The following is a 25,294-nucleotide window of genomic DNA, read 5'->3' on the forward strand; positions in this document are numbered from 1 at the left end:
GTAGGCCAGTAGGTAAGGACAGCAGATTTTCTTCCCAAAAGATAATTGGTGAACCAGATGGGTGTTTCCAACATCCCAGAGTTGATGGTCACCATTACAGACAGTAAACTTTAATTGAATTTAAATTCTTATTTACTGTGGTGGGATTTGAAATCATACTTCCTAATAATTAGCTCAGGCCTCTGAATTAGTAGTGCACTAAGATTACCACAATGCTACGATATCAATTACTAGGTGCAAGCAGGCATTAAGCTATTAATTTTAGTTAGGAAAAAAAAATTGATTGATGCATCTGCTAAAATTTTGGGCTGGGGTAGAATTTTACGCCGGTGGGATTTTATGGTCCTGCCAGAGCCAATGGACTTTTGAATGGCTCGCCGCATTTTACAGCCCTGCCCCACCATGATGGGGCCATAAAATTCCACCCTCGGACAGGGACAGGGACAGAGAAAGTGCTCTTTCAGTACAAATCATTAAAGGACATAAACCGCTCCATAAGGAAAATGTACTATAATTTCCCTGCAGTACAGACCATCTTCCATGTTTTAATCAGCAGGTAGTATTGGGAGAATATGAGCCAGATTTTGTTTCAATGGGGCATCTTCCATTAGTTAGACTAGTCTTTTCATCTTTAGGCTCTTAAGTGTCTTGTGTCACAAGTTTCTGAAAGTGCAAGCTGATAATGGTTCTGTGATGCATCTGGGACCTGAATAAACAGGACAACTAACCATGATTAAAGGATTGTATCTCTAATAGTGTAAGAATTGAGAAGTATAAATTAAAATGGGTGAATTCAAGTACAGAAAGAAATAAAGGGAGGGAAAGAAAGATTGGATCAAGAGAGAGTGACAGTAAAAAGAGACAGATAGGAAAAGTAATGAAAACTTATTTAAATTTTAATATTGACTTATTTAAATTTAAAAATCTGCAACAACAATTAAAACCTGAAGGAGTGAGAATTTACACTTCTAACAGTTTATCGTCAGTGCTAGAGAGGTTGTTTGTGAGTAATTAATAGTTATCACATCACTAACGATACTTAGACTGGAACAAGCATAGACTAACTTGCCGTGGTGATTTTAGTTTGTATCTACCACACAACTGCAGCAACTTTCATGCAATTTGGTCATTCCATTTCACTGGTGAGCCAGTTTTACAAAGCTAATGGTGGAGTGGCGCAATTCAGACAGCAATATTCAGATGTTTGCAGTTAACCATACATTGGCCTCTTGCCTGAAATTACTGTACCATTTCCACGTAAATAATGGCAAGTGCTATTAGCCTCACCATTACTGTGACAGGAAAATCTGGGCCAATGTGTGCCGTTGTTCTGGCAATCAAGATGATCCCTTCCTTTGGATGGATGTGGAAATCTGTAATTGTTTGATATGGCTTTAATCTTACTTGACCAGTCGTCTCCCGGTGAAGGTCAGACCGCATCTACTATATCCATTTTCAGTCTCCTTCACAGCATGGGTGATATAGTGGCCTTGGAAAAGGTCCAGGGGAGAGCGACAGGAATGATTCCTAGCTTGGAGAAGCTCAGCTACTCACATAGGCTCGAAGACCTTGGCCTATCTACTTTAGAGGAGAGTAAACTTAGAGGTGGCTAACAGAGATTGGTAAAATAATGAAAGAGTTGGACAATGTCGCATTGATAATTATTTCTGTGTAACAAGTCAGAGAGGACTACAAGACATGAGTTTAAACTGTGCAAGGGTAGGAATAGACTGGATGTTGGGCAGTTCTCCATTTACCAGGGGATAGTGAGCCTCTGGAATACACTACTGGCTGGCATGATGGGTGCTGTTGCCTTCAAGAGGGATTTGGACAGGTTCATGTCTGGGGTATCATATGGAGGTCACTTGGTCCATGGGATCTCCTGGACTGGTTTTGAATTTTCGGAATATTTTGGAGCTGGTTTGGAATTTCTGGCATGTTTCCAGGGTGTCTTTTTTTCCCCCCCGTTGTTTGACCCTTTTTTTACTCTCTGTCTCATTTCCTCTCTCTCGAGCCTGCACAGCTGCAATGGTGTGGCATGTGGAGGTCTAGGTGAGGGGTATGATTTGTGGATGAGACGTCAGAGAGGAAGAAGAGTATATAGGCCTGATGGTCTCACCATTGTGGCGTGGGGCAGGCTTGATGGAACAGCTGCCATTTTCCTGTTTGTCAATTTCATTTAGCACATATGAACATAAGGTCATAAGAAATAGGAGCTGGATTAGGCCACTTGACCCTTCAAGCCTGCTCCACCGTTAAAGAAGATGTTGGCTGACCTTCTATCTCAGCTCCACCTTTCCACAATATTCCTATATCCCTTAATTCTCTTGGTATCCAAAATCTATTGGCCCCTCTCTTGGATATATTCAACAAGACAGCATTCACAATGCTCGGGGATAGAGAATTCCAAGGATTCTCAACCCCTTTAGTGAGGAAATTTGGCCTCATCTCAATTCTAAATGATCGCACCATTACTCTGAGACTGTGCCTCCATTTCTAGATTCACCAGCCAGGGGAAATATTTTCTTAGCATCTACCTTGCCAACCCCCTTAAGATATTTAGGTGTTTCAATTAGATTGCCTCTCATTCTTCTTAAATTCGAGGGAAAATAGATCTAGTCTACTCAAATCTATGAGGCCTGTTACCGAAACACATTCACGATCATTCCCTGCCCCCCCACCCCATCTCTTAAACGAACTGGTGACAGATTTTGAGAGGCTTCGTGTTGGTGTCTGCGCTGGGGTAGAAGAAGGGGAACAGCTTCTCAGTGAAGTTGTCTGCAAAGGTGTGGAGGTGGCTCATGTTGTCGGCATTGTAGAACGAGACCTGCCCTCCTTCATGGTCCAGGTAGACGCCGATCTTCGAGTGCTCCACATGCCCGAATGTCCAGAAGCCGTTCTCCGGGGTGAGAATGACCCAGCCCTCTCGGTCGATGGATTCCGCTGCCACACCCACATCCCAGTCTGGCTGGCTGCCCACGTCCACCTCCCAGTAGTGCCTCCCTGATGTGAATCCCATCGAGCCCAGCACACAGGCGCAGAAGTCAAAGCGCACCAGGTTCTCAGGAAGCTGCTGTGACGTGTAGGAGTACTTGGCGGCGGTCAAGTCCTCGGAGAGGACCAAGTAGGGGTTAGCGGTACTTGGGTCAAGGGTCAGCGGAGCTGGCACTGGAAGGCAGGAGGGGAAAGAAAGTTTAATTATTGGTTGAGTCATGATCAAGCTTCACGCAATTATTTATTTAATTTAATTATTTATTTAATTCCACCTCGTAATATAAGGAGATCAGGAGGTATCTGCTGGGTGGCTCAGTGAGTGACCAACAATATAATCATTACGTCATTTTAGGCAAAGGGATATGTCATGAAACCTTGTCAAGTCAATTAAGGAATTGCTAAAGGATCCTTGCCATTCAGCCTAAGAGGTCCACATCAGCCTTTATGTTCATCATTGAGCCCCCTGCCACCCTTCTGAATCTCACCCCATCAGCATATCCTTCCATTTCTTTCTCCCTCATGTGCTTATTTAATGCATGAATGCCTGTCACTTCAACTACTCCATGTGGTCACGAGTCCCAAGTTCAAACCACAGGTCAATGTTTACCTGTCTGCTGAGATCGCAAAAACAGATTACCTGGTCATTATCACATGGCTGAGTTTGCTGTCCGCAAATCGCCTGCCACATTTCCTACATCAGAACATTAGGACAACCTGAGACTGTGAAAGGCTCTGCATAACTGCAAGTCTTTCATACTTTCTTTTCTATATACACCACCCATGTACAATAGCATGCATAACAGCACATATCTGTACAATTGCACACCCTCAAAGGAAATTTAGACTACAGCAGTGAGTTACCTGTTACAGTTTGATTAGCCTTTACTCCATTGTGACATAATTGATACATTTGTAGAAATTAAGAGAGACTTGCATTTATTTAGCACCTTTCACAACCACAGGATGGACCAAAGTGCTTTATAGCCAGTGAAGTGCTTTTTCAAGTGTAGTCACTGTTGTGATACAGGAAAGCATGACCAACTTACACAAAGCAAGCTCCCACAAACAACAGTGTGACAATGTCCAAACGACCTGGTTTTTTTGTGTGTGATGCTGATTGAGGGATAAATATTCGCCAGGACACCGAGAATAACTTTCCACTGCTCTCCTTCAAAATTATGATAGAGAATCTTTTACATCCACCCCAGCAGGGAGCTGAGTCCTTGGTATAACATCTCATTCAAAAGACAGCACACCTTCAATCATGCACTGGAGTGTCAGCGCAAATCTTCATATTCAACCCCTGGGATGAGGCTTGAACCTGGAACCTCATGACTCAGGGGCCAAAGTGCTACCAACTGAGCCGGTGCTGACACTCAGAATTCTTGTGTTGTGTTGTGTGGATCAGCGTAGAAAGGTTTAATGATCTCAACCCAGATTCGCCTATTCAGAGGGAGCAACCACAGACACATTTAATGCTGTTCAGGGCCATTGCGGTGATGTTCTCACTCGCATCCACCTCTACAGCAGCACCTCTGTACTGCTGCACAGAACTCGAGACTGTGGGCTGCAGGAGGAGGAGGAGGAGGAGGGGAGACCGAATCAAGTCCGAGCAGGGCAGGCAAGGCGAGGTACGGAAGACGTGGTTAACCACAGACTGTAACAGTAAACTGTACTGCATTTCCTCTCTCCCCTTCCACAGCTGCTCCTCCCACAGCACATTCAGCTCCTGGTGAGAAAAGAGCCTGGTACAGACTCAAGACCTTATAAAGGGAATAATGTGCAGCGTTAAGGGAAAGAACAGCGGGGGCAGTGGGAATAATTGGGTAGCTCTTTCAAAGACCCAGCGCAGACACGATGGGCTGAATGGCCTCCTTCGGTGCTGTCGGGTTCCATGTCAGATCTCACCAAGAATGTTCATTGAATCCTAGCATCGTAAGGCCATTTAGTCCATCCTGCCTGCACCGGCTCTTTGAAAGAGATACCTAATTAGTCTCGTTCCCCTTCACTTTCCCCACAGCCGTGCTATATTTTCCATTTCAAGTATTGATCTGAATCTGTTTTTAAAGTTACTATTGAATCTGCATCGATCACGCTTTCAGTCAGTTAACAAGTCTGCCCTTTTATTCAGGCCTTAATCTCCAGAATGCCCTCCTAAAACCTTTCTGCCTCTCTTTTCCTCCCTTAAGGCACTCCATAAAACCGACCCCTTTGACCAAGTATCTGACCTAATACCTCCCTATGCAGCTGGGCATCGTATTTTGTTTCAGAATGCTTCTGTGAGGTGCACTGGAATGTTTCCTTATGTTAAAGGTGCCTTAGAAATATAAGTTCTTGTTTTTCAGATGTGATTGTGCATGTTCACCATTTCCTGGGTTAATTTTAAGATTTGCAGCGTGGGCAGTTTTCCAATCTGCGTGTGGCAAATCTTTCCTGTTCCTAATCTATGCAACAGAGTGATCAAATTTCCTTTCGCTGTTACACCCTGGGTTCAGAGTCAGTCAAAATTTGTGCATGAAGGTCCCTCAGTGTGCTGCTTGTGAGGGTCTTAGGCAACATCAGTTTAGCAAGTCAATGTTAGTTGCCAATGTATGCAAGCCCACAGGGCAAAACTGCTTTTTATTCAGTGCTGATTCATCCTAAATCTGAAATCTCAAACAAATCAAAAGGAAGACTTAGATTTAAACGCCAAAGGGCAGCTGGCATGGAGTATGGAAAACGTCATACTGATGCACCTGGGGTCGGGGCTGAAGCACGTTGTTCCAGCAGTCAAGGAAGAGTTAGTTTTCAGCTGACCCTTCTAACGTCTGAACTGGGAGTGTTTGTAAAACAGTCTAGACTAGGCAGCTTAACTCTTCATCTAACCCATGTTGTACTCGTGCTGGGAGTGTTTGATGGGGACAGTGTAGAGGGAACTTTACTCTGTATCTAACCCCGTGTTGTACTTGCCCTGGGAGTGTTTGATGGGGACAGTGTAGAGGGAGATTTACTCTGTATCTAACCCACACTGTACTTGTCCTGGGAGTGTTTGATGGGACAGTGTAGAGGGAGCTTTACTCTGTATCTAACCCCTTGTTGTACTTGCCCTGGGAGTGTTTGATGGGGCAGTGCAGAGGGAGTTTTACTCTGTATCTAACCCATATTGTACTTGCCCTGGGAGTGTTTGTTGGGGCAGTGCAGAGAGTTTTACTCTGTATCTAACCCATGTTGTACCCATTCTGGGAGTGTTTGTTGGGGCAGTGCAGAGGGAACTTTATTCTATATCTAACCTGCATCAGACACTTGACAGCACATGTTTGGTAAAAAACATAAGGGCAGATTAGGCCATTCAGCCCTTGGAGTCTGTTCCCACTTTCAGTTAGATCCTGGCAGATCTGCATCACAATGCCATTTACCCAGCTTTTCTTCATGTCTCATGATAACCTTAACGATAATCCATCCACCGTCCTGAGCATTCACCGTCTATTGAGGAGAGACTTCTAGATTTCCACTACCCTTTTAACTGAAAGATCTCTCCCCATAACCCTGATTTCTTTCCTGAATGGCCTAGCTCTATTTAAGATTGAGTCCCTTTGTTCTAGGTCCCATCACTAGTGGAAATAGTGACCCAGGTTTTGGCCACACTGAAGTGGCCGAAAAGCATAAATCCCACCCCCGAACCTGGCAGTTCCCATTTTCGCAGGGGCACGAATGGGGGTATTCACGTCTCACACATGCACAATTTACAGAGGCAGCTAGCCATTTAAATTTTCAGCTGCCTCCACTGAAGTGAGATTTTGGTAGACCAGGACTGTTAAAGGCAGGCACTGGATAGTGCAACGACTATGGGCCCTGGCAATATTCTGGCAATGGTAGTGAAGGCTTGTGCTCCAGAACTTGCTGTGCCCCTAGCCAGGCTGTTCCAGTTTAGTTACAACACAGGCATCTACCTGGCAATGTGGAAAATTGCCTAGGTATGTCCTGTCCACAAAAAGCAGGACAAATCCAACCCGACCAATTACAGCCCCCTCAATCTACTCTCCACCATCAGTAAAGTAATGGAAGGGGTCATCAGCAGAGCTATCAAGCAGCACTTGCTTAGCAATAACCTGCTCACTGATGATCAGTTTGGGATCCAGCAGGGCCACTCATGTCCTCATTACAGCTTTGGTTCATACATGGACAAAAGAGCTGAACTCTAGAGGTGAGGCGAGAGTGACTGCCCTTGACATCAAGGCAGCATTTGACCGAGTGTGGCATCAGGGAGTTCTTGCAAAACTGGAGTCAATGGGAATCAGGGGGGAAACTGTCCGCTGGTTGGAGTCATACCTAGCACAAAGGAAGATGCTTGTGGTTGTTGGAGGTCAATCATCTTGGTTCCAGGACATTGCTGTTGGAGTTCCTCAGGGTAGTATCCTAGGCCCAACCATCTTCAGCTGCTTCATCAATGACCTTCCGTCCATCATAAGGTCAGAAGTCAGGATGTTCGCTGATGCTTGCACAATGTTCAGCACCATTCGCAACTCCTCAGATACTGAAGTAGTCCATGTCCAAATGCAGCAAGACCTGGACAATATCCAGGCTTGGGCTGACAAGTGGCAAGTAACTTTCATGCCACACAAGTGCCAGATAATAACCATCTCCAACAAGAGAGAACCTAGCCATCATCCCTTGACACTCAATGGCATTACCATTGCTGGATCCCCCACTATCAACATCCTGGAGGTTACCATTGACCAGAAACTGAACTGGATTAGCCATATAAATACTATGGCTACAAGAGCAAGCCAGAGGCTAGGAATCCTGCGGCGGGTAACTCACCTGCTGACTCCCCAAAGCCTGTCCATAATCTACAAGGTACAGGGTCAGGAGTGTGATGGAATAGCCCCCACTTGCCTGGATCAGTGCAGCTCCAACAACCCTCAAGAAGCTTGACACCATCCAGGAAAAAGCAGCCCGCTTGACTAGCACTCCATCCACATTCACCCCCTCCCCCACTGACACAGAGTGGCAGCAGTGTGTACCATCTACAAGATGCACTGCAAGAACTCACCAAGGCTCCTTAGGCAGCATCTTCCAAATCCACGACTGCTATCGTCTGGAAGGACAAGGGCCACAGACACATGGGAACACAACCACCTGGAAGTTTCCCTCCAAGTCACTCACATCCTGACTTGGAAATATAATCACCATTCCTTCAATGTCGCTGGGTCAAAATCCTGGAACTCCCTTCCTAACAGCACTGTGGGTGTACCTACACCACATGGGCTCCAGTCATTCAAGAAGGCAGCTCACCATCACCTTCTCAAGGGCAATTAGGGATGGGCAATAAATGCTGGCCTAGCCAGCAAAGCCCGCATCCCATGAACGAATAAAAAAAAAATGAATGTACAAAAAAAGTGATAAACTCACTGAATGTCAAGCTCATTGAAACTGTCAACATACCTGTCAAAATTAAGAGTTAAAACTGGGAAAAGCACCTTTCAAAGGGAGCTGTTAAACTATTATGGCATTTGAAGTTCCCGCCCTTTAAATTATTAAAACATGCCTGGAGTGTTTAAAAAAAACTATTTGCTTGCCATTTCACTCCATCTGTTGACATAAGCCTGAGGGTTTTCATTACTGGATTAGTGTTGCATGGTTGATTTCCCAACCATCCTTTATCACAGTAGGGTGCCTGCTATTTCACAGTTTGATTGACAACTCCAAGTGATAAAAGACTCTTCAAAATGGGACCATGAATTCCAATGCTGTTGTTATAAGGCACTTGAATGAAATATTTGTTGTTATAAGTCTTTATGTAACTGAAGGGATGTAAATTTAGTAAATGGGTTTTTTTTAATGAATGAGAGTATTTTTTTAAACAGTGAAGCCTGCAATAGACACTTGGAACTTTGGTTTAAAGAACTTTATTTTATTTCATCTCTGCATGGGTCCTAAGGTCTGCCCAGGGTGAACACTGGGTGAGTTGGCATGGTAGGTATAAGGGCAAAGGATGGTAGGTAGGGGGCATGGGTTGGCATAAGTTGGAACTAATTTGGCACAAGAGCCATGAGAGTAGGTACAGGGCATGATGTGGCATGGAGGGTATGAGAGGCAATAAGGGGTGGATACAGAGAAGTTGGTTGTCATGGAGAGTATAAGGGGCCATGGGTTGTGGGTACAGGGCATGAGGTGGCATAGGTTGGCATGGATGGGGCACAGCAAGTGTGTGTGTTGGGGGGTGTTGGTGTGACGGGTGAGGGTTGTTTTAGGTTTTATTCTTTTATTTTGATTTCGGTACACAATGCCGGAGCCCTGAGGTAGGCCTGCCACCCAGCCTGCCTCTGTACCCGGCAGTCTCCTCCTTTCTTCCTTGGTCACCCACCCTGACCTCTACTCTAGTCTGTTCCCCACCCAGGACCGAAAACCTGACATCTGGGCAGCCATTTTTAAAGGTCAGGTTCATGGAATGGGGAATTCTCCCAAATCTGCTCACCCAATCCAGGCCAGTTTCTACATATGAACCCCTTCATTGCCTTTCACAGCTCAGTTTGATCACCCTTCCACCTTCTAAATTCAAGGGAATACAACCTGTCCTCACCACTTAACCCTTTAAGCCTTGGTATCATTCTGGTGAATCAGCGCTGCACCCACTGCGGCCAATGTATCCTTCCTGAGATATGATGCCCACATGATCTCTAGCCAGAGCTTTATATAACTGAAGCATAACTTCCACCCAGTGGTATTCCAGCTCTTGGGATAAAGGGCAAATTTAATTAGACTTGTCTTTAAAACACACGTGCACTTTCACCACCACAGCTCGTACACCCATAACAGCTGGGGCTCAGTGGGTGGCATTCTCACCTCTGAGTCAGAAGGTGGTGAGCTCAAGTCCAACTCCACAGTCTTGAGTACATAATCCAGGTTGACTCTTTCAGTGTAGTACTAAGGGTGTGCTGCAACGTCGGCGGGGCAGCACTGAGGGAGTGCTGCACCGTCGGAGGGTCAGTACCGATGGAGTACTGCATTGTCGAATGTCAGTACTGATGGAGCACTGCACTGTCAAGAGGGTCAGTACTGACAGAGCACTGCACTGTCAAGAGGGTCAGTACTGACAGAGCACTGCACTGTCAAGAGGGTCAGTACTGACAGAGCACTGCACTGTCATGAGGGTCAGTACCAAGAGAGTGCTGCAATGTCAGAGGATCAGTACTGAGGGAATGCTGCACTGTCAGAGAATCAGTGCTGAGATAGTGTTGCAGTACTGAAGATACAGTCTTTCGAATGAGATGTTAAATTGAGGCCCTGTCTTCCCTTGCTGGTGACAGTTGAAGGTGTCTTGGTACTACTTGAGATTATTGCCTTGGATGGTCGGTATTCATCCGTCAATCACCAAGAAAGATCAATTTACGTTGCTGATTGTGGGAGTTTGCTGTGCGCAAATTAACTGCTGCTACATTTCCAAAGTTACAACACTGAGCGCACTGGAAAAGTACTTCATTGCCTGTAAGTTGCTTAATTGCTTTGGGACATAGAAGGCTCGATAAACATGCTTTCTCTCTATCTCAGAAAATATTTTGCTCTTGTTTCACTCAGCTCCAAAGTGGACGATCTCACTTTATATACGGGATAATCTGCGTACTTTTGATTGCAATATTCTGGCTGTGGAAAAGCAAATGGTCAGCGAGAAGACTTGCACTGTCAAAATTCACAATGGCAGTTTCCCTCTGACTACTTTATCTCTATTCATCATTTCTAGCTCCAGGCTGACTATGCCCTGAGACTGAAAAGCCTTAGGACGATATTAACCCACTCATTATCACGCTGCCTGCGGTAAATCAACACCTTGAGAGAGTGGGCGTATGAAACCACCATATGAAGGTGCAGCACAGCAGTGCAGTCATATCGCGACTCACTATCTGTGGCTGGTTTCAAGCAGACTTGTCTTGCAGCTTTATCTTGTAAACACTCACACCTGCCTATACATATGAGTGGCAATGCAGCAGCCGATTAACGAACAGGAAGCACTGACTGAGGGTAAAGTGGGGGATTGGGGTCACTTGGGCTTGAGAGGGTAGACATGGTGTGGCCTCGGAGTAAAGGCTGGGCCCAGGTTTGCTCTTGGCATATTTCGATGATTTGAGCTTGTCTAGACGATGCAGAAGTAGACAGTGTAAGCCTTGCACAGTAAAGGATGCGTTTGCATTGATATAGTGTCTTTTGTGGCATCCGAAAGCATTTTCCAGCCAATGAAGTACTTTCTGAAGTAATTGTTTTTTTGCAGTGTAGTTACTGTTGTGATAAGGAACACAGTGGTTGATTTGTACACAGCAAGCTCCCACAAACTGCACTGTGGTAATGTTTAAATAAATAAAGTGTTGTTGGGGGATGTATTTTGGCCAGGACAACAGGAAGAGCTCCCCTGCTCTTCTCCGAAATAGTGCCATGGGACCTGTTGTGTCCACATTGAGAGAGCAGTGGCTTCATATCTCATGCAGGAGATGGCATCACTGATGGTGCTGCACTCCCTCAATGCTGCTGTGGAAGTGTCAGCCTAGATTTATTTTTATTTCCGTGCAAATTTATGGGTTCAAATCCTGCTCCGGAGACTTGAGCCCATAATCCATGCTGGCGCTCCAGTGCAGTATTCAGGGTGCTGCACTGTCTCTCAGACAAGGCATCGTACTGGAGGAGTTGCCTCCACTCTCGGGTGAAAGTTAAAAATCCCACAGCACCATTTCAAGGAAGAGCAGGGGAGTTATCCCCGGCATCCTGGCCAATACTTATCAACCAACCAACATCACCAAATTACAGATTAGCTGGTCATTTATCTCACATTGGTTTGAGGGATCTTGCTGTGCGCAGGGGCAGTCACGCATCCTACATTACAGCGACGACCACAATTACAAAAATTGCGTAACGGGCTGTAAAGCATTTTGGGATGTCCTGAGGCTGTGGAAGGCTTTATATAAATGCAAGCTCTTTTCCTTTTAATTTTTAGCCTGTATATTGGTGTGTGGGAGGGGAAACATAGAAATATAGAAAATAGAAGCAGGAGTAGGTCACTCAGCCATTCGAGCCTGCTCCACCATTCAGTATCATCATGGCTGATCCTCTATCTCAACGCCTTACTCCCACTCTCTCCCCATACCCCTTGACGCCTTTAGAAATCGATCTATTACTTGCTGTTTGCAGTTGTATGGTACCTCACCTGGACTGATGAGCTTTCTCATCTTTTTCCACACCACGTACTGCAGGGGTCCTTGAAAGGAGCCGATGTTCAACCGGCTGGCGGGAATGACCGCACAGTTCTCCATCCCTTGGTTCAACCTGCCGAGCGTAACAGATGGCGTCTCTGGTTAATTATTTTAGCGGCTTGAAGTCCGCTTGCTCCCCTCCATCATTCCCCAGCCCTTTCCCCCATCAGGTTTCAATGATTAGATTAGGATTCAATGGTCACTGACCCCAGAATTCCTTGGGCTGGGCAGGGCCGATGCCTGATTTCACCAACACCCGCCCTCAACCCACCCCCACCAACCCTCAACACCCCCCCACCCCCCACCCCCCACCCCATGGGGTTGGGCGAGAGGTGCCTAGGTTTATCCTGGTTCTGGTGCGATTCCATCCAGTTTAGAATTGCCTTTAAGTTCCAGTTGTCTGTGGATCCTCCCTCACGTTATGTGGTTGTGTGGGGCGGAGATCTACAGGGTATTCTGCTCTGACTTACGCAGGTTCTGGGCTCCTGTGACTCCCTTTGAAGCCTCTTGTAGGCCCAGGACCTTCACAAGGACAAAACGCGTGACCCTCCCCAGGAGAGGATTAATTAATTTGACCTGGGCACATTGGCTCCACTGATGTACAATAGCTGGCCTTTGGCTCAGTTGGGAGTCTTGGGAAGATTGGCATCTTGCTGCCAAGGATTCCAAGCGCAATTGGGTTTGGGCCGGCAGGGGAATGGGTGGGGTGTGAGAATTGGCTGTTCCTCCCGGCTACGGAAGTGTCCTAATCCCTAAGGCCTCCTGATGAGGTACTTGGGCCGGTGCCAGGGCGAAGGTTTCACTTCACTGCACTTATGCTTTGAGAGTGGAGTCCCTAGGAATGTCAAACCCTCTTTTCTCAAGCAACACAGGGAAAAGTTCTTGTCTGTGCTGTTGATTCTGACCCTGCAACAATTTGCAACACCGCAAATTATAAGGAATTATAAGGAAGAGATATGTTTCCTAGTCTTAAATTATTTTGCAATTTTCTTAATTTCCCTCGTCTTAATTGTAATCCAGCAGGCTATGCTGGCCGTATATGAATGTACATTTGTGTGTGTGTGTGTGTGTGCATGTGTGTTACAATGTGCATCGTGCATATATGTGTGTGTGTATTGCATATATCTCTTCCAACTTGCACATGTGTGTCTATGTGCATCTCTACACACATTTGTATATGCGTATCTATGCATGTGCACCTATGCACATGTGTGCATGTGCGCACTTAAGAAAATTGCAAAATGAGACCATGACTGTTGAGATCTTACCTTTCTGTCAGGTCTTTGACATCCTGTGAGGAATAAAAGAAATACAAGAATATTTATTATCATAAATTACAGTACCACATTCCAACAGTTCAATGTTGCTTCATTCAATGAATTACTTATTTGAAGTGGCAACTCTTGTTAATTAGTCAAATGCAGCAGCCATTTTGCAGTAGCAACAAGTGACAATGGATAAAGGGGGAGTGGATAATAATGCACGATAGAGGAAGAGCCCCAGTGGGAAGCAGGTCAGAGAGGTAGGTTTTAAGCAGTGCCTTAATGGAGGAAAGTGAGCGTGAGAGGGAGGGAATTCCAGAGCTTGGGACAGAGGCACCAGAAGGCGCTGCCACCAATGGTGGAATAATTAAAATTGGGGAGGCTCAATAGGTCAGAATTAAAGGAGTGCAGATGTCTCAGAGGGTTGTTGGGTTGGAGTGTAATTCAGAGATAGGGAGGGCCAAGGACATGGAAGGACTTGAAAACAAGGTTGAGAATCTTAAAATTGACCTGGAGCCCCTAATGTGGGTCAGCAAGCACAGGGATGATGGACAAACAGGACTTAGTGCAAATAAGACATAGCAGGAGAATTTTGGGTGACCCCAAGTTGGTGTGGAGGAAAAACATCGCTGGAGTGAGCTGGGAATAGTTGGTGAATGGGTGCGACATAAATTGGATGAGGAAATGGGTTGAGTAGAAAGGAAGCCCTTCTGTATCATAGAGAAACTGATACAGACAATTTATTGCTCAGGCTTATCAACAGAATGGCTACACATTCCAATAACACATCCTGCCAACACACCCCTCCAGCACTGCCCTCCAGCACATCCCTCCAGCACACCCTTCCAACACTGCCCTCCAGCACACCCCTCCAGCACACCCTTCCAACACTGCCCTCCAGCACACCCCTCCAGCACACCCCACCAGCACACACCTCCAGCACACCCTTCCAACACTGCCCTCCAGCACACCCCTCAAGCACACCCTTCCAACACACCCCTCCAGCACACCCCTCCAGCACACCCCTCCAGCACACACCTCCAGCACACCCTTCCAACACTGCCCTCCAGCACACCCCTCCAGCACACCCCTCCAGCACACACCTCCAGCACACCCCTCCAGCACACCCCTCCAGCACACCCCTCCAGCACACCCCTCTAGCACACCCCTCTAGCACACCCCTCCAGCACACCCTTCCAACACTGCCCTCCAGCACACCCCTCCAGCACACACCTCCAGCACACCCCTCCAGCACACCCCTCCAGCACACCCCTCCAGCACACCCCTCTAGCACACCTCTCCAGCATACCCCTCCAGCACACCCTTCCAACACTGCCCTCCAGCACACCCCTCCAGCACATCCCACCAGCACTATTCTCCAACACACCCCTGCAACACACCCTTCCAACGCACTCCTCCAACGCACGCCTCCAACACACTCCTCCAACGCACTCCTCCAATGCACCACTCCATCACTGCCCTTCAACACACCCCTCCATCCACCATCACTGCCCTCCAACACACCCCTCCATCACTGTCCTCCAACACACCCCTCCATCACTGCCCTCCAACACACCCCTCCATCACTGCCCTCCAACACACCCCTCCATCACTGCCCTCCAACACACACCTCCATCACTGCCCTCCAATACACACCTCCATCACTGCCCTCCAACACACCCCTCCATCACTGCCCTCCAACACATCCCATCAACACACTGCTCCATCACACCCCTGCAGCACTGCCTTCCAAAACAGCCTTCCAATGCAGCCTTCCAACACAGCCATCCAACACATCCCACTGACACATCCCTCCAATGCAGCCCTCCAACGCAGCCCTCCAACCACCTATCTCCATAACAACCTGCAGCTTCTCTGCAAGAAATGTAAATGAAGTCTCCCAACTTCTACTTGAACCTTCACCAGAACAACTGATAGAAATGTGGGTATAACTGCTGTTTAAATGACCTGACAACCCATGACCCACCAGAATTCTTGTGGAATTAAACAATATAGAGACCATGCTGGCACCCCCCCCAACATCCCACACCACCCCCACCCACACCCCACCCCCCACCCTCCCCCTGCCCCTGCCTCAAACCACCACACCTGCTCCCAAGTCCCATTGAGAAACATTTCTAAAACACTTTGGTCCTGATATATGGAGGGGTGTGTTGGAGGGCAGTGATGGAGGGGTGTGTTGGAGGGCAGTGATGGAGGGGTGTGTTGGAGGACAGTGATGGAGGGGTGTGTTGGAGGGCAGTGATGGTGGATGGAGGGGTGTGTTGAAGGGCAGTGATGGAGTGGTGTGTTGGAGGAGTGCGTTGGAGGAGTGTGTTGGAGGCGTGCGTTGGAGGAGTGCGTTGGAAGGGTGTGTTGCAGGGGTGTGTTGGAGAGTAGTGCTGGCCTCTCTGGTCTCCCACTGTAACTTCAATGGGAGACTGTATCGCCACCCAACACAACAACAGCACAAATGGCAGAAGATGGGAGAATCCCTGTGGAATATCCCACAGGCTCACAATTCTTTTAAGATCTCTGCTGCCCTCAAATTCTGTCCACCCCAGAGCAGCCCCCATTCCCTTTGACCCAGCATTGGTGGCCGTGCTTTCAGCTGTCTCTCTCTCTCCCTGTCTCTGTCTCTCTCTCTCCCTCTCCTCCCTTAATGACACTCTGTAAAAGCTATACCTTGGCCAAGCTTGTTGATCTCCAGTCTGCTATCCTGCTAGGCGGTTTGCTTCTGTGAAATACCTTTCATTACATTAACTGCAAGTTGTTGTATGGTTAAGTATTTAAAATTCATTCTTTCATGGGATGTGGCCATCACTGGCAAAGCCAGCATCTGTTGCCCATCCCTAATTGCCCTTGAACTGAGTAGCTTGCAAGGTCGTGCAGAGGGCAGTTGAACCACATTGTTTTGGGCCTGAAGTCACATGTAGGCCAGACCAGGTAAGGACAGCAGATTTCCTTCCCCTAAAGAGGATGAGTGAACCAGATGGGTTTTTACAACAATCAGTGATAGTTTCATGGTCACCATTACTGAGACTAGCTTTCAGTTCTGGATTTCATTAATTGAATTCAAATTCTGCCAGAGTGGGATTTGAACCCAAGTCCCCAGAGCTTTAACCTGGGCCTCTGGCTTGCTAATCTAGTGACATTATCACTACATCACCACCTCAACCTTTCTGGCCCAAGCCCAAAGGGGAGATCCACCTTCGGTCTGATCCCTAGCTCTTATCCTTCCCCAGAATACACAGACTACGGGGTTCCTGTTACTCTTACCTGGAGTAAGCAAACCGGATCCTCCTCGCTCAGTCTCTGTTGAATATTGACAATCACGGTTTCCAGGGTAGATTTCTCATTGTGTAGTTTCTTGAGATTCTCTTCCATCTCTTGCAGGAGCTTGTGTTCCTCCCCTCGAAGCCTTCCCAGAACCTCTTCCTGCTCCTTCTGAAGGAACATGCGAAGCACATCAAACTCCGAGATGATGCGCCTCTTTATGGTGTCTGTCCTGTCCTGTTTAATGAATGACAGGATGAGCTAGTAACTGTTTTAATTTGCCCACCCCCATCCTCCACCCCCGCCACCCCACCAGTTCATCATTCCCCCACATTTTTCCCTGATTAAACCCCACTAGAGATAGACGTCCTCTGGCGACTCGCCCCAGCGGCCCTTCCTTGTAAGAATTGAGAAAGCTCTTACCTTAGAAGGCCTAATTCTGTTTCCACCTGACAGCTACTTCTGTTTCACCACAGAAGGAGGCTTTTCGGCCCATCATGCCTGTGCTGGCTCTTTGAAAGAGCTATCCAATTAGTCCCGCTCCACTGCTCTTTCTGCATAGCCCTGTAAATATTTCCTTTTCAAGTATTTATCCAATTCCCTTTACAAGTTACTATTGAATCTGCCTTCACTGCCCTTTCATGCAATGCATTCCGGATCCTAACTCACTGTGTAAAAATAATTCTCTTCTTCCCTCTGGTTCTTTAAGATGGTCTTAAATCTGTGTCCTGTAGTTTTCAACCCTCCTGCCAATGGAAACAGTTTCAACTCATGCACCCTCTCCAAGGCTTTGACATCCTTCCTAAAGTGTAGTGCCCAGAATTGAACATGACACTCCAGCTGGGGGCTAACCAGTGTTTTATAGAGTTCTCCTCACCTGGCTCTTTTGGCAATTATTTTTAATCCGTGTCTATAGTGACAGTTTCTCCTTATTTACTCTCTCAAAACCCTTAATGATTTTGAACGCCTCCATTAAGCCTCCCCTTAACTTTCTCTGTTCTTTTTAGCAATGACTAATGTCAAGCAGAAGAGGAAACCTTTGGCAATTTTCTCTAGTTGCTCAGGAGCCTGAGATAAACTAGAGGACCCAAAAAAGATCATTTAACTGAACACAGGCTAGGAGTCAAAGCCGAGCCTTCTGGAGTGTACAGTCAGTGTTGTACTGATTGATGTCATTACGATCAGGCCACCTGAGAGAGTTAAATGTGGCTTTCTACTGCACTATGTTAGGCCAGTGATGTCCCTTGAGACCAGCTGCAGTCTCAGATCCCCTTTCCTCCCTCCATCTGCGGAGAGAGTTGGCCTCCAGTTATTGGCTCCTTCACGAGCATGTCATTATTGTGGGGTCAGGAAGATAGAAACATATCGCCATCTTCCTGGATCTCTGAAGTGCAACGTGCCAATGTGACAAAGCGCTCCCAGGGCTGTCCTGATGCGTCAAGCAGCAAAGGGCACTACCTGATGTTAAACAGAGTCTGACAGACCAGGAAGGCGCAAATTATGGTCAATGGCTAGTCTGTGCTGTCAGTCTCCCGACAAGAGACAACAGAGATAATGTAATTGGACTCAATTGCTTTGCTCTACGGAGGAATAATGTCAGCTAGAGTTCCTTATCCTATTAATTAATATCCTCATTAGATATTAATATCCTCCTTTGTATGAGAATGCGTTCAGCTTACCTATGAGGTCCGCACAGCCTCCTAGTTTGTGGACCGTAGCCATTTATCACGCAGTGTTAAATGATCACTATGGTGAGGGAGTGAAGATTGGCAGATGGTGGGTGGAACTCTAACCAGGCACTGAAAAAATGGAAGGGGACAAAATGCAATGTCCCCGACGACTGTGATTGGGTATAGTAGCATAATGGTAATCTCACTGGGCCTATAATCCTGGGCTAATGATTTGGAGCATGTGACTTCAAATCACACCACAGCAGCTGCAGAATTTAATTTCAAGTAATTAAATAAAATCTGGAATTAAGAAGCTTGCATCAGTAATTGTGATCAGATAGCTACTAAATTGTTGGTAAAATCCATCTGGCTCACAAATGTCCTTTAAGGAAGGAAATCTGTCACCTTTATTTGGTCTGGTCCTACATGTGACTCCAGACCTACAGCAAAGTGGTTGACTCTTAACTGCCCTCTGAAATGATCTAGCAAGCCACTCAGTTGTGTTCAAGAAGCAGGCTCATCACCACCTTCCCAAGGGTAATTAGGGGTGGGCAATAAATGCTGGCTTTGCCAGTGATGCCCAGATCCTGTGAATGAAGAAAATTAAATTGGATAGGGGTATGGGGAATAATAGATGATATAAAGCCAAGATCAGTCCAGTTCACCTTTTGCCATCATAGTAGTCTATGGCTCAGAAATAAAATGGGGTTAGATTTCCTGCACGCATACCTGGATCATTAGGAATCTGGGAAATTGAGGTTGGGAGGAGCTCATGAGCAAAGTAGAGCCCTGACAGTTTGAAATGGATGGAAAGTCAGCTCCATAATGGATGTACGACCTGCCTTACCTGATCTTTCTTTATTCACTACACTTGAGTAATCCAGTAGCCCTAAGACGCAAGGCAAGAAAATATGGCCTTATGTCTGCCTGCAATCCTATTGTAAGAGATGGACCAGAGCACCAAACTCTGGCACTCTGCTATTGTTTTCGCGCTTTGCATTCCGCACTGGAGAAGCATGTGAAGTAGGATTCACGGCGTGATGTCAATGCTCCTTCCTTGGCTGTAACCTTCCCTACGCCAGCTAGTAGGGTGGCTAATCCAACATGGCAAGAGGGTGTCTATGGCCTCCTGCAATTACAGTGAGGGGATGGTCACCTACAGTTATTGAATGCTACTATCCTGCTGGATGTCGATTCTGAAATTGCAGACAGAGCTGTGATCTCTACACATTGGAACTGCCTGGAGTAGAGGGTCAAACCCTGTATCTTCTGACTCAGCAATCGGAGTGCTACACCAAGTCAAAGGCTTGCTTGACATTGAATTGTCTGTCTCATTCAGAAGGTTTACAGGTTCACTGTTCAGTGAATTGGAAAATGTAACTCTGATGCAGTGGAGGTCTACTCTTGCAAAAGAGTAGAGGAAGATTTGCTCTGCATGTACTGGATCTCAGAGTACTTCTGCTGAAAATGGATGCCTGCAGAGCCAATGTGTTCCATTTCCCATCATTTTATCCCTGAGGAAAGTACATTGACATACGCTGTTAACATAGTCAACTGTCCCAAGGTTATCAGGCATAATCTGGTTCCAGGAATGAGGGATTTTAGCTACTAGAGGAGAAACTGTGGGTGTTCTTCTTAGAGCTAAGAAGGTTGAGGGGAGATTTGATAGAGGTGTAGATTATGGCAGATTCACATAAGCTAGACAATGAAAAGTTCCTACTCACAGATCATACAAGGGCTATGGGATACAGATTTAAGATTTTGTGTGAAAGATACGGGGGATGGGGGGATGTGGTGGATGTGAGGATGAGGTTTTTCTAAGCAGCAAGTGGAAGCGGAGATGATCAATGATTTCAAAAGGAAATTGGATGGCTACTTGAGGGAAATTAACTTGTAGGGCTATGGGGATAGAGTGGAGTAATGGGACTGACTGGATAGCACTACAGAGGGCCAGCATGGACTCCATGGACCAAATGGCCATCTTTTGAGCCGTAATGACACTACGACTCCTTGACTCTATGTCTCCACAACCATGATGGTCACACATTTTGTCAAAAGTGCAGCAAGATAAAAGCACAAGTACTTGATGCCAGTTCAACAGGACTGGTCTGCTTTTGTTTGCAAATATGCTGATTGTAACATCAAGGAAGCCAGAACAATTACCTTGAGTTCCAGAATCTTCTTTTCCTGGCTGGCTTCGATCCTGCTTATCGCTTCTACTCGCTTCTCTAGTTGAACTGAAGATTCCTTCAGCTTCTCCTACAACAGAAATTCTAGTCAATGACGCCATGGGCCATGTCTTGGGTTTCAATTGCATTGCTTTAGTTTTCACAGTGATCAGAGATAAGATTATGTTATTCTGGCTGCTGTTTGCTTCTAACTCTCACTGAGCTCTCTGTGCATCCAGTTTACCACAGGTATTGGTGGTTAGAGGGTTTCCTGTACAGCTGTGAAAGTTGTCATTATTTATCTCATTCAAAGTATTGGTGAAAACTCCGGAACTCAACCACTAAAAATCTCTTTTCGACAAGTGCTGTTGCTTTAAATGACGGGACACTCTCCACCTGCCTGGATAGATTGAATCCAGCTGGAACAACACTCAAGACACCCAACACCATGCAGGATAAAGCAGCCGTTTGATTGTCACTCTGTTCACCACCTTAAACATTCACTCCCTCCACCACCGACACACAGTAGCAGCAGTGTATATCACCTATAAATGCACTGCAGCATCTCACCAAGGCTCCTTCGACAGCACCTTCCAAACCTGCAACCTTTACTAGCTTGAAGGGCAAGGGCAGCAGATGCATGTGAACACCACCACCTGCAAGCTCCCCTTCGAGCCACACACCATCCTGACTTGGAAATATACCATCGTTCCTTCACTGTCGCTGGGTCAAAATCCTGAAACCCTCTTCCTAACAGCACTACGGATGTACCTGCATCAGATGGGCTGCACCAGTTCAAGAAGGTGACTCATCAACACCTTCTCAAGGGTAATTAGGGAAGGGCCTCGCTAACAATGCCCACATCCTGAGAATGAATTCCAAAAAAAAAGCATTTGGGTTTCTGACCCAGACATTAGCCCTCTAGTTTGTAAGCTCTCAGTGCTGATCTGGGCTATAATGTGTGACTAGTACAGGAAAGGGATCCCTTCTGCAGTCAGGATTGCTGCCTATTGTTGGGCAGCTTTACTCTTCATCCAACCCAGCATGTACGCCAGCTGTAAATTCTCTATCATGTAACTTAAGTGGAACTTTACATCATACCTCATGAGTATTGGATTTGGATTGTGTCATGGCAATTTCCCCTTATGGTGGGAATACTTGTTGGGACTGAGTACAGGGACAGTAAGCAGTGAGCTTTTCTGTAAGTGACATCAATCAAGATAGGCAGTGTGGAAAGTATTTTGTGATACTCCCAACTCATTGAGATCCTGAGCGAGGGCTGTTCAGTTATGCAGCATAGGTGGACCTTTGCTCTGTGTCTAACCCACAGCGTAAAAGACACAGGATTGCATGATGATGATAATGGGCACTTTGCTTTGGTTTTCACAGTGATCTGAAAACTGATACTTGCTACTCGGATGAGGGCTAAAACAATGAGGGAAGTGGAACATGGAGGAAAATTTTGATGGTTTGGTTCTTTGTTTCACGCTTTGGAGCCAAGTTGTACGGAATCAGAAGATTCCAGGTCGGATCATCAGCCTTGGCTCAGGAGGAGATAGTAGAGCTAGGCTCAGTACCTTTGGGTAGGGAAAGACATCAATCTGGATTTGTATTCCTGACTGACAGCTTGATACTCCAATCGGAAATTGCTTCATTCATGGGATGTGGGCCAGCATTTATTGCCCATTCCTAGTTGCCCTTGAGAAGGTGGTGGGTGAGCCGCCTTCTTGAACCGCTGCAGTCCATGTGGTGTAGTTACACCAACAGTGCTGTTAGAGAGGAAGTTCCAGTATTTTGACCCAGCGACAGTGCAGGAACGGTGATATATTTCCAAGTCAGGATGGTGTGTGGCTTGGCGGGGGACTTCCAGGTGGTGGTGTTCCCATGTGTCTACTGCCCTTGTCCTTCTAGATGGTGGCAGTTGTGGGTTTGGAAGATTTGGAAAGCATGCCAGATAATCCCTCTCAGGCAGCAGTGGTATTGAACTAAAAACAAAGAGAAAGACTTGCATTCCTATTGCGCCTTTCATGGCCTGAGGACATCTCACATTGCTTTACAGCTAATGACTTACTTTTGAAGTGTAGTCACTTTTGCAGCCTAGGAAGCACGGCAGTCAAATTGCACACAGTAAGGCCCCACAGCGTGATAGAGACCAGACAACCTGTATTGCTGATGCTGATTGAGTGATAAATATTGGTCCAGTACACTGGGAAGAATACCTTTTCTTCTGTGAAATAGGGCTACGGGATCTTTGACATCCATCTGAGTGGGCAGACATCCCCCCCAAAAGACAGCCCTTCCCTCGTTGCTGTATGAGTGTCAGACTGGATTATATGCTCGAATCTTGCGAGTGGGGCTGGAACCCATGATCTCCTGACTCAGTGGTGAGAGTGCTACCACTAACTACCATAGGCTGCCTGTTATAGAGCCTTCTCTACATTCATTGCCATTGAATGGAACTGCATAGCAGGCAGGACAGACAGCAGCTGGCCAACGCGATAACACCCAAGCTGAATTCTGACCCCTGTACCCATGGACTTTGGTTAAGGTTGGGGCTCAGGCAAGGCTGAGAGAGTGCTCATAGCCTAGTAACATGGAGAGAAATTGTATCTTCATCCCTCAGTCAAGGAGCTGATGGGATTGGTGGTGTTGCAATTTTATGTCCCGCTTAATTTTATTTCCCATTGAAGTCAACGGGAAGCGATATTAGGCAGGGGTGTAAAACTGTCAAGTCAGATTCTCAATGGGTGAGTTAGATTACAATTATCTCCGCTCCATCTAGAATCAGATATGCAGAATCGCCCGCACACATTACAAGAGTTGACAGTCAGCAGTACAAGACCACCCACTCTCTTTGCAAATGACACCAGGGAAGGAGAGCAATTCAATGTGAAAAGGGGAGCTTCTTACTTGGCAGAACTGCACTGTCTCATGGATGGGAACGATTTGGTGATCTTTGTGCTCCTTAGAGACGCCGCACACCACACAGATGGCCTCCTGATCATCCTGGCAGTACAACTTGAGCTTCTCTTCATGCCTGGGGCAAAGCACCAGCCCTGGTTCCCCGGAGGGAACTGGGGTGTCCAGTCGCAGCTGCCGCACCCTCTCCACGATGTTGGCCAGCAGGCGGTTGCTCTTGAGCCGGAGTTGGGGGAAGGTCTCCTGGCACTGAGGGCAGCTGAATCCAGACTCCAGCTCCCCCCAGAAGTCAGCGATGCAGGACCGACAGAAGTTATGCTCGCACTCCAGCCGCACTGGGTCCTGGTACAAGTTCAGGCAGATGGGGCAGGTCACCTCGCTGGTCAGACCCTCAGCCAGGATCCAGGAGGACATGGTGACCCCGTCGATCGGTAGACTTTGACCTGTTTTCAATGAACAAAACGTCAAGACAAATTCATGATTGTGAGTCACGCAGAGTTTAAACCAGGAAGTATCAACTGAAATATTTCATTCATTGTACCATCATGTAGATGCAGAGATTAAAGAGGGGGGCTGAAAAATTGAACTAAGAGAGAGAGGACAAAAGAGATGGAAAGAAAAAGTAAAACTAAATCTCCAACCACAACTAAATTCTGATGGAATGAAATTCCACACTTGTGAAATTAAATTTTCAGTACCAGAGAGGTTATTTAACATGAATTATGGCTTGTCATACCATTGCAAATTCACTTATATCTGAATGCATAAGCCCTAACTTTTTCAGATGTGTTTGGTGCAGAACTCATGGATAAGTACTGCCCAGACATGTTTTTAAACAAATGCTTCACTTTTTCTTTTATGGACCTGTTGGCCTCTTCCCTGCCCACCTCTGTCTTTCGTTTTTCTTTGCCTCTTGCTCCCTTCTTTTCTCTAACTTTTTTCTACAGTTTGGAAATTATTGCAATATCAATGGATAAACAGTTAACAGCAAGGGGGCTGTTTTAACTTAAGCTGCCCATCAGGGAGCTGACGAGGGCCTATATACTGCTGATTTCACACCCTATCCACTTTCCATCTCCACTGAAGTCAATATCTCAATGGATGTAAAACACTCAACCAAATGCAGCCCATTAGGCAAAAAGTTCCTTTGAATTGCGTTGGCACAATATTTCTTTGCCTCCTGTTTTAACACAGGCGATAAGTCATTTAAATTAAGCTGACTTCCAAGAACGCCTTGGTCTGTTTAGCACTTTTTTTTCCCATTTTTCTATCTTTTCCTCTTTTCTCTCTGTGAATTTCTTTCTCACCTCTCTTCCTGTTTTCACCCAGCCTGTATCTTTCTCTGCCCCGGTCCCTTTCTTGTTCCCTTTCCTAGCTTCCACTTCCTGCTTTCATTCTCAACCCCTCTTTCTTGGTGGGTGGAGGTAATTTTAAGCATGACCCGAGAAATGGGGCAGATTTGGGTCAGACACTCCTTTTACACCCTGCCTGATTTTACCACCCCACCCCACCCCGCCGCCATTTACTGCAAAGCAGAATAAAATTGGATGGGATGTAGACCGATGTATGATCTGAACCAGCTCATGTTTCAGATGGGTCAGGTGGGCTAAAATTTCCCCTCTCATTCTTTCTGTGCTTTCTCTCTCTCTCCTTGATCCTACCTGTCCTCTTGTTGCAGTCTCCTCTCATGTTCCTCATGACACTAGGAAGTTCTGAGGAACAAAGGGACCTTGGCGTGTGTGTCCATAGATCTCTGAAGGCGGAGGGGCATGTTAGTGGGGTGGTAA

The 25,294-nt window shown here is 46.5% G+C and overlaps 1 protein-coding gene across 1 annotated transcript; it reads right to left on the reverse strand.

Annotated features, from left to right (window-relative positions):
- Positions 1-2,689: 2,689 nt before the first annotated feature.
- Positions 2,690-25,205, reverse strand: LOC144695541 (zinc-binding protein A33-like). Its single transcript, XM_078566415.1, has 7 exons — positions 25,169-25,205; positions 23,499-23,950; positions 20,584-20,679; positions 16,754-16,987; positions 13,481-13,503; positions 12,167-12,285; positions 2,690-3,168 (listed from the first exon to the last, which is right to left on the reverse strand). The coding sequence occupies exons 1-7, from the start codon at positions 25,203-25,205 to the stop codon at positions 2,690-2,692; spliced, it is 1,440 nt and encodes a 479-aa protein (XP_078422541.1).
- Positions 25,206-25,294: the final 89 nt, after the last annotated feature.

Source organism: Cetorhinus maximus, chromosome 21 (genome assembly GCF_964194155.1).
Source record: "Cetorhinus maximus chromosome 21, sCetMax3.hap1.1, whole genome shotgun sequence".
NCBI classification, from domain to species: Eukaryota; Metazoa; Chordata; class Chondrichthyes; order Lamniformes; family Cetorhinidae; genus Cetorhinus; species Cetorhinus maximus.

Excerpts from the sequence above, each read along its gene's own strand:
- LOC144695541 (XM_078566415.1), bottom strand. The coding sequence starts at position 25,205 with ATGAGGAACATGAGAGGAGACTGCAACAAGAGGACAG. Across the intron at positions 23,951-25,168 it reads AGACTGCAACAAGAGGACAG|GTCAAAGTCTACCGATCGAC; the intron begins GTAGGATCAAGG and ends CATTGAAAACAG. Across the intron at positions 12,286-13,480 it reads GTCAAAGACCTGACAGAAAG|GTTGAACCAAGGGATGGAGA; the intron begins GTAAGATCTCAA and ends TACGCTCGGCAG.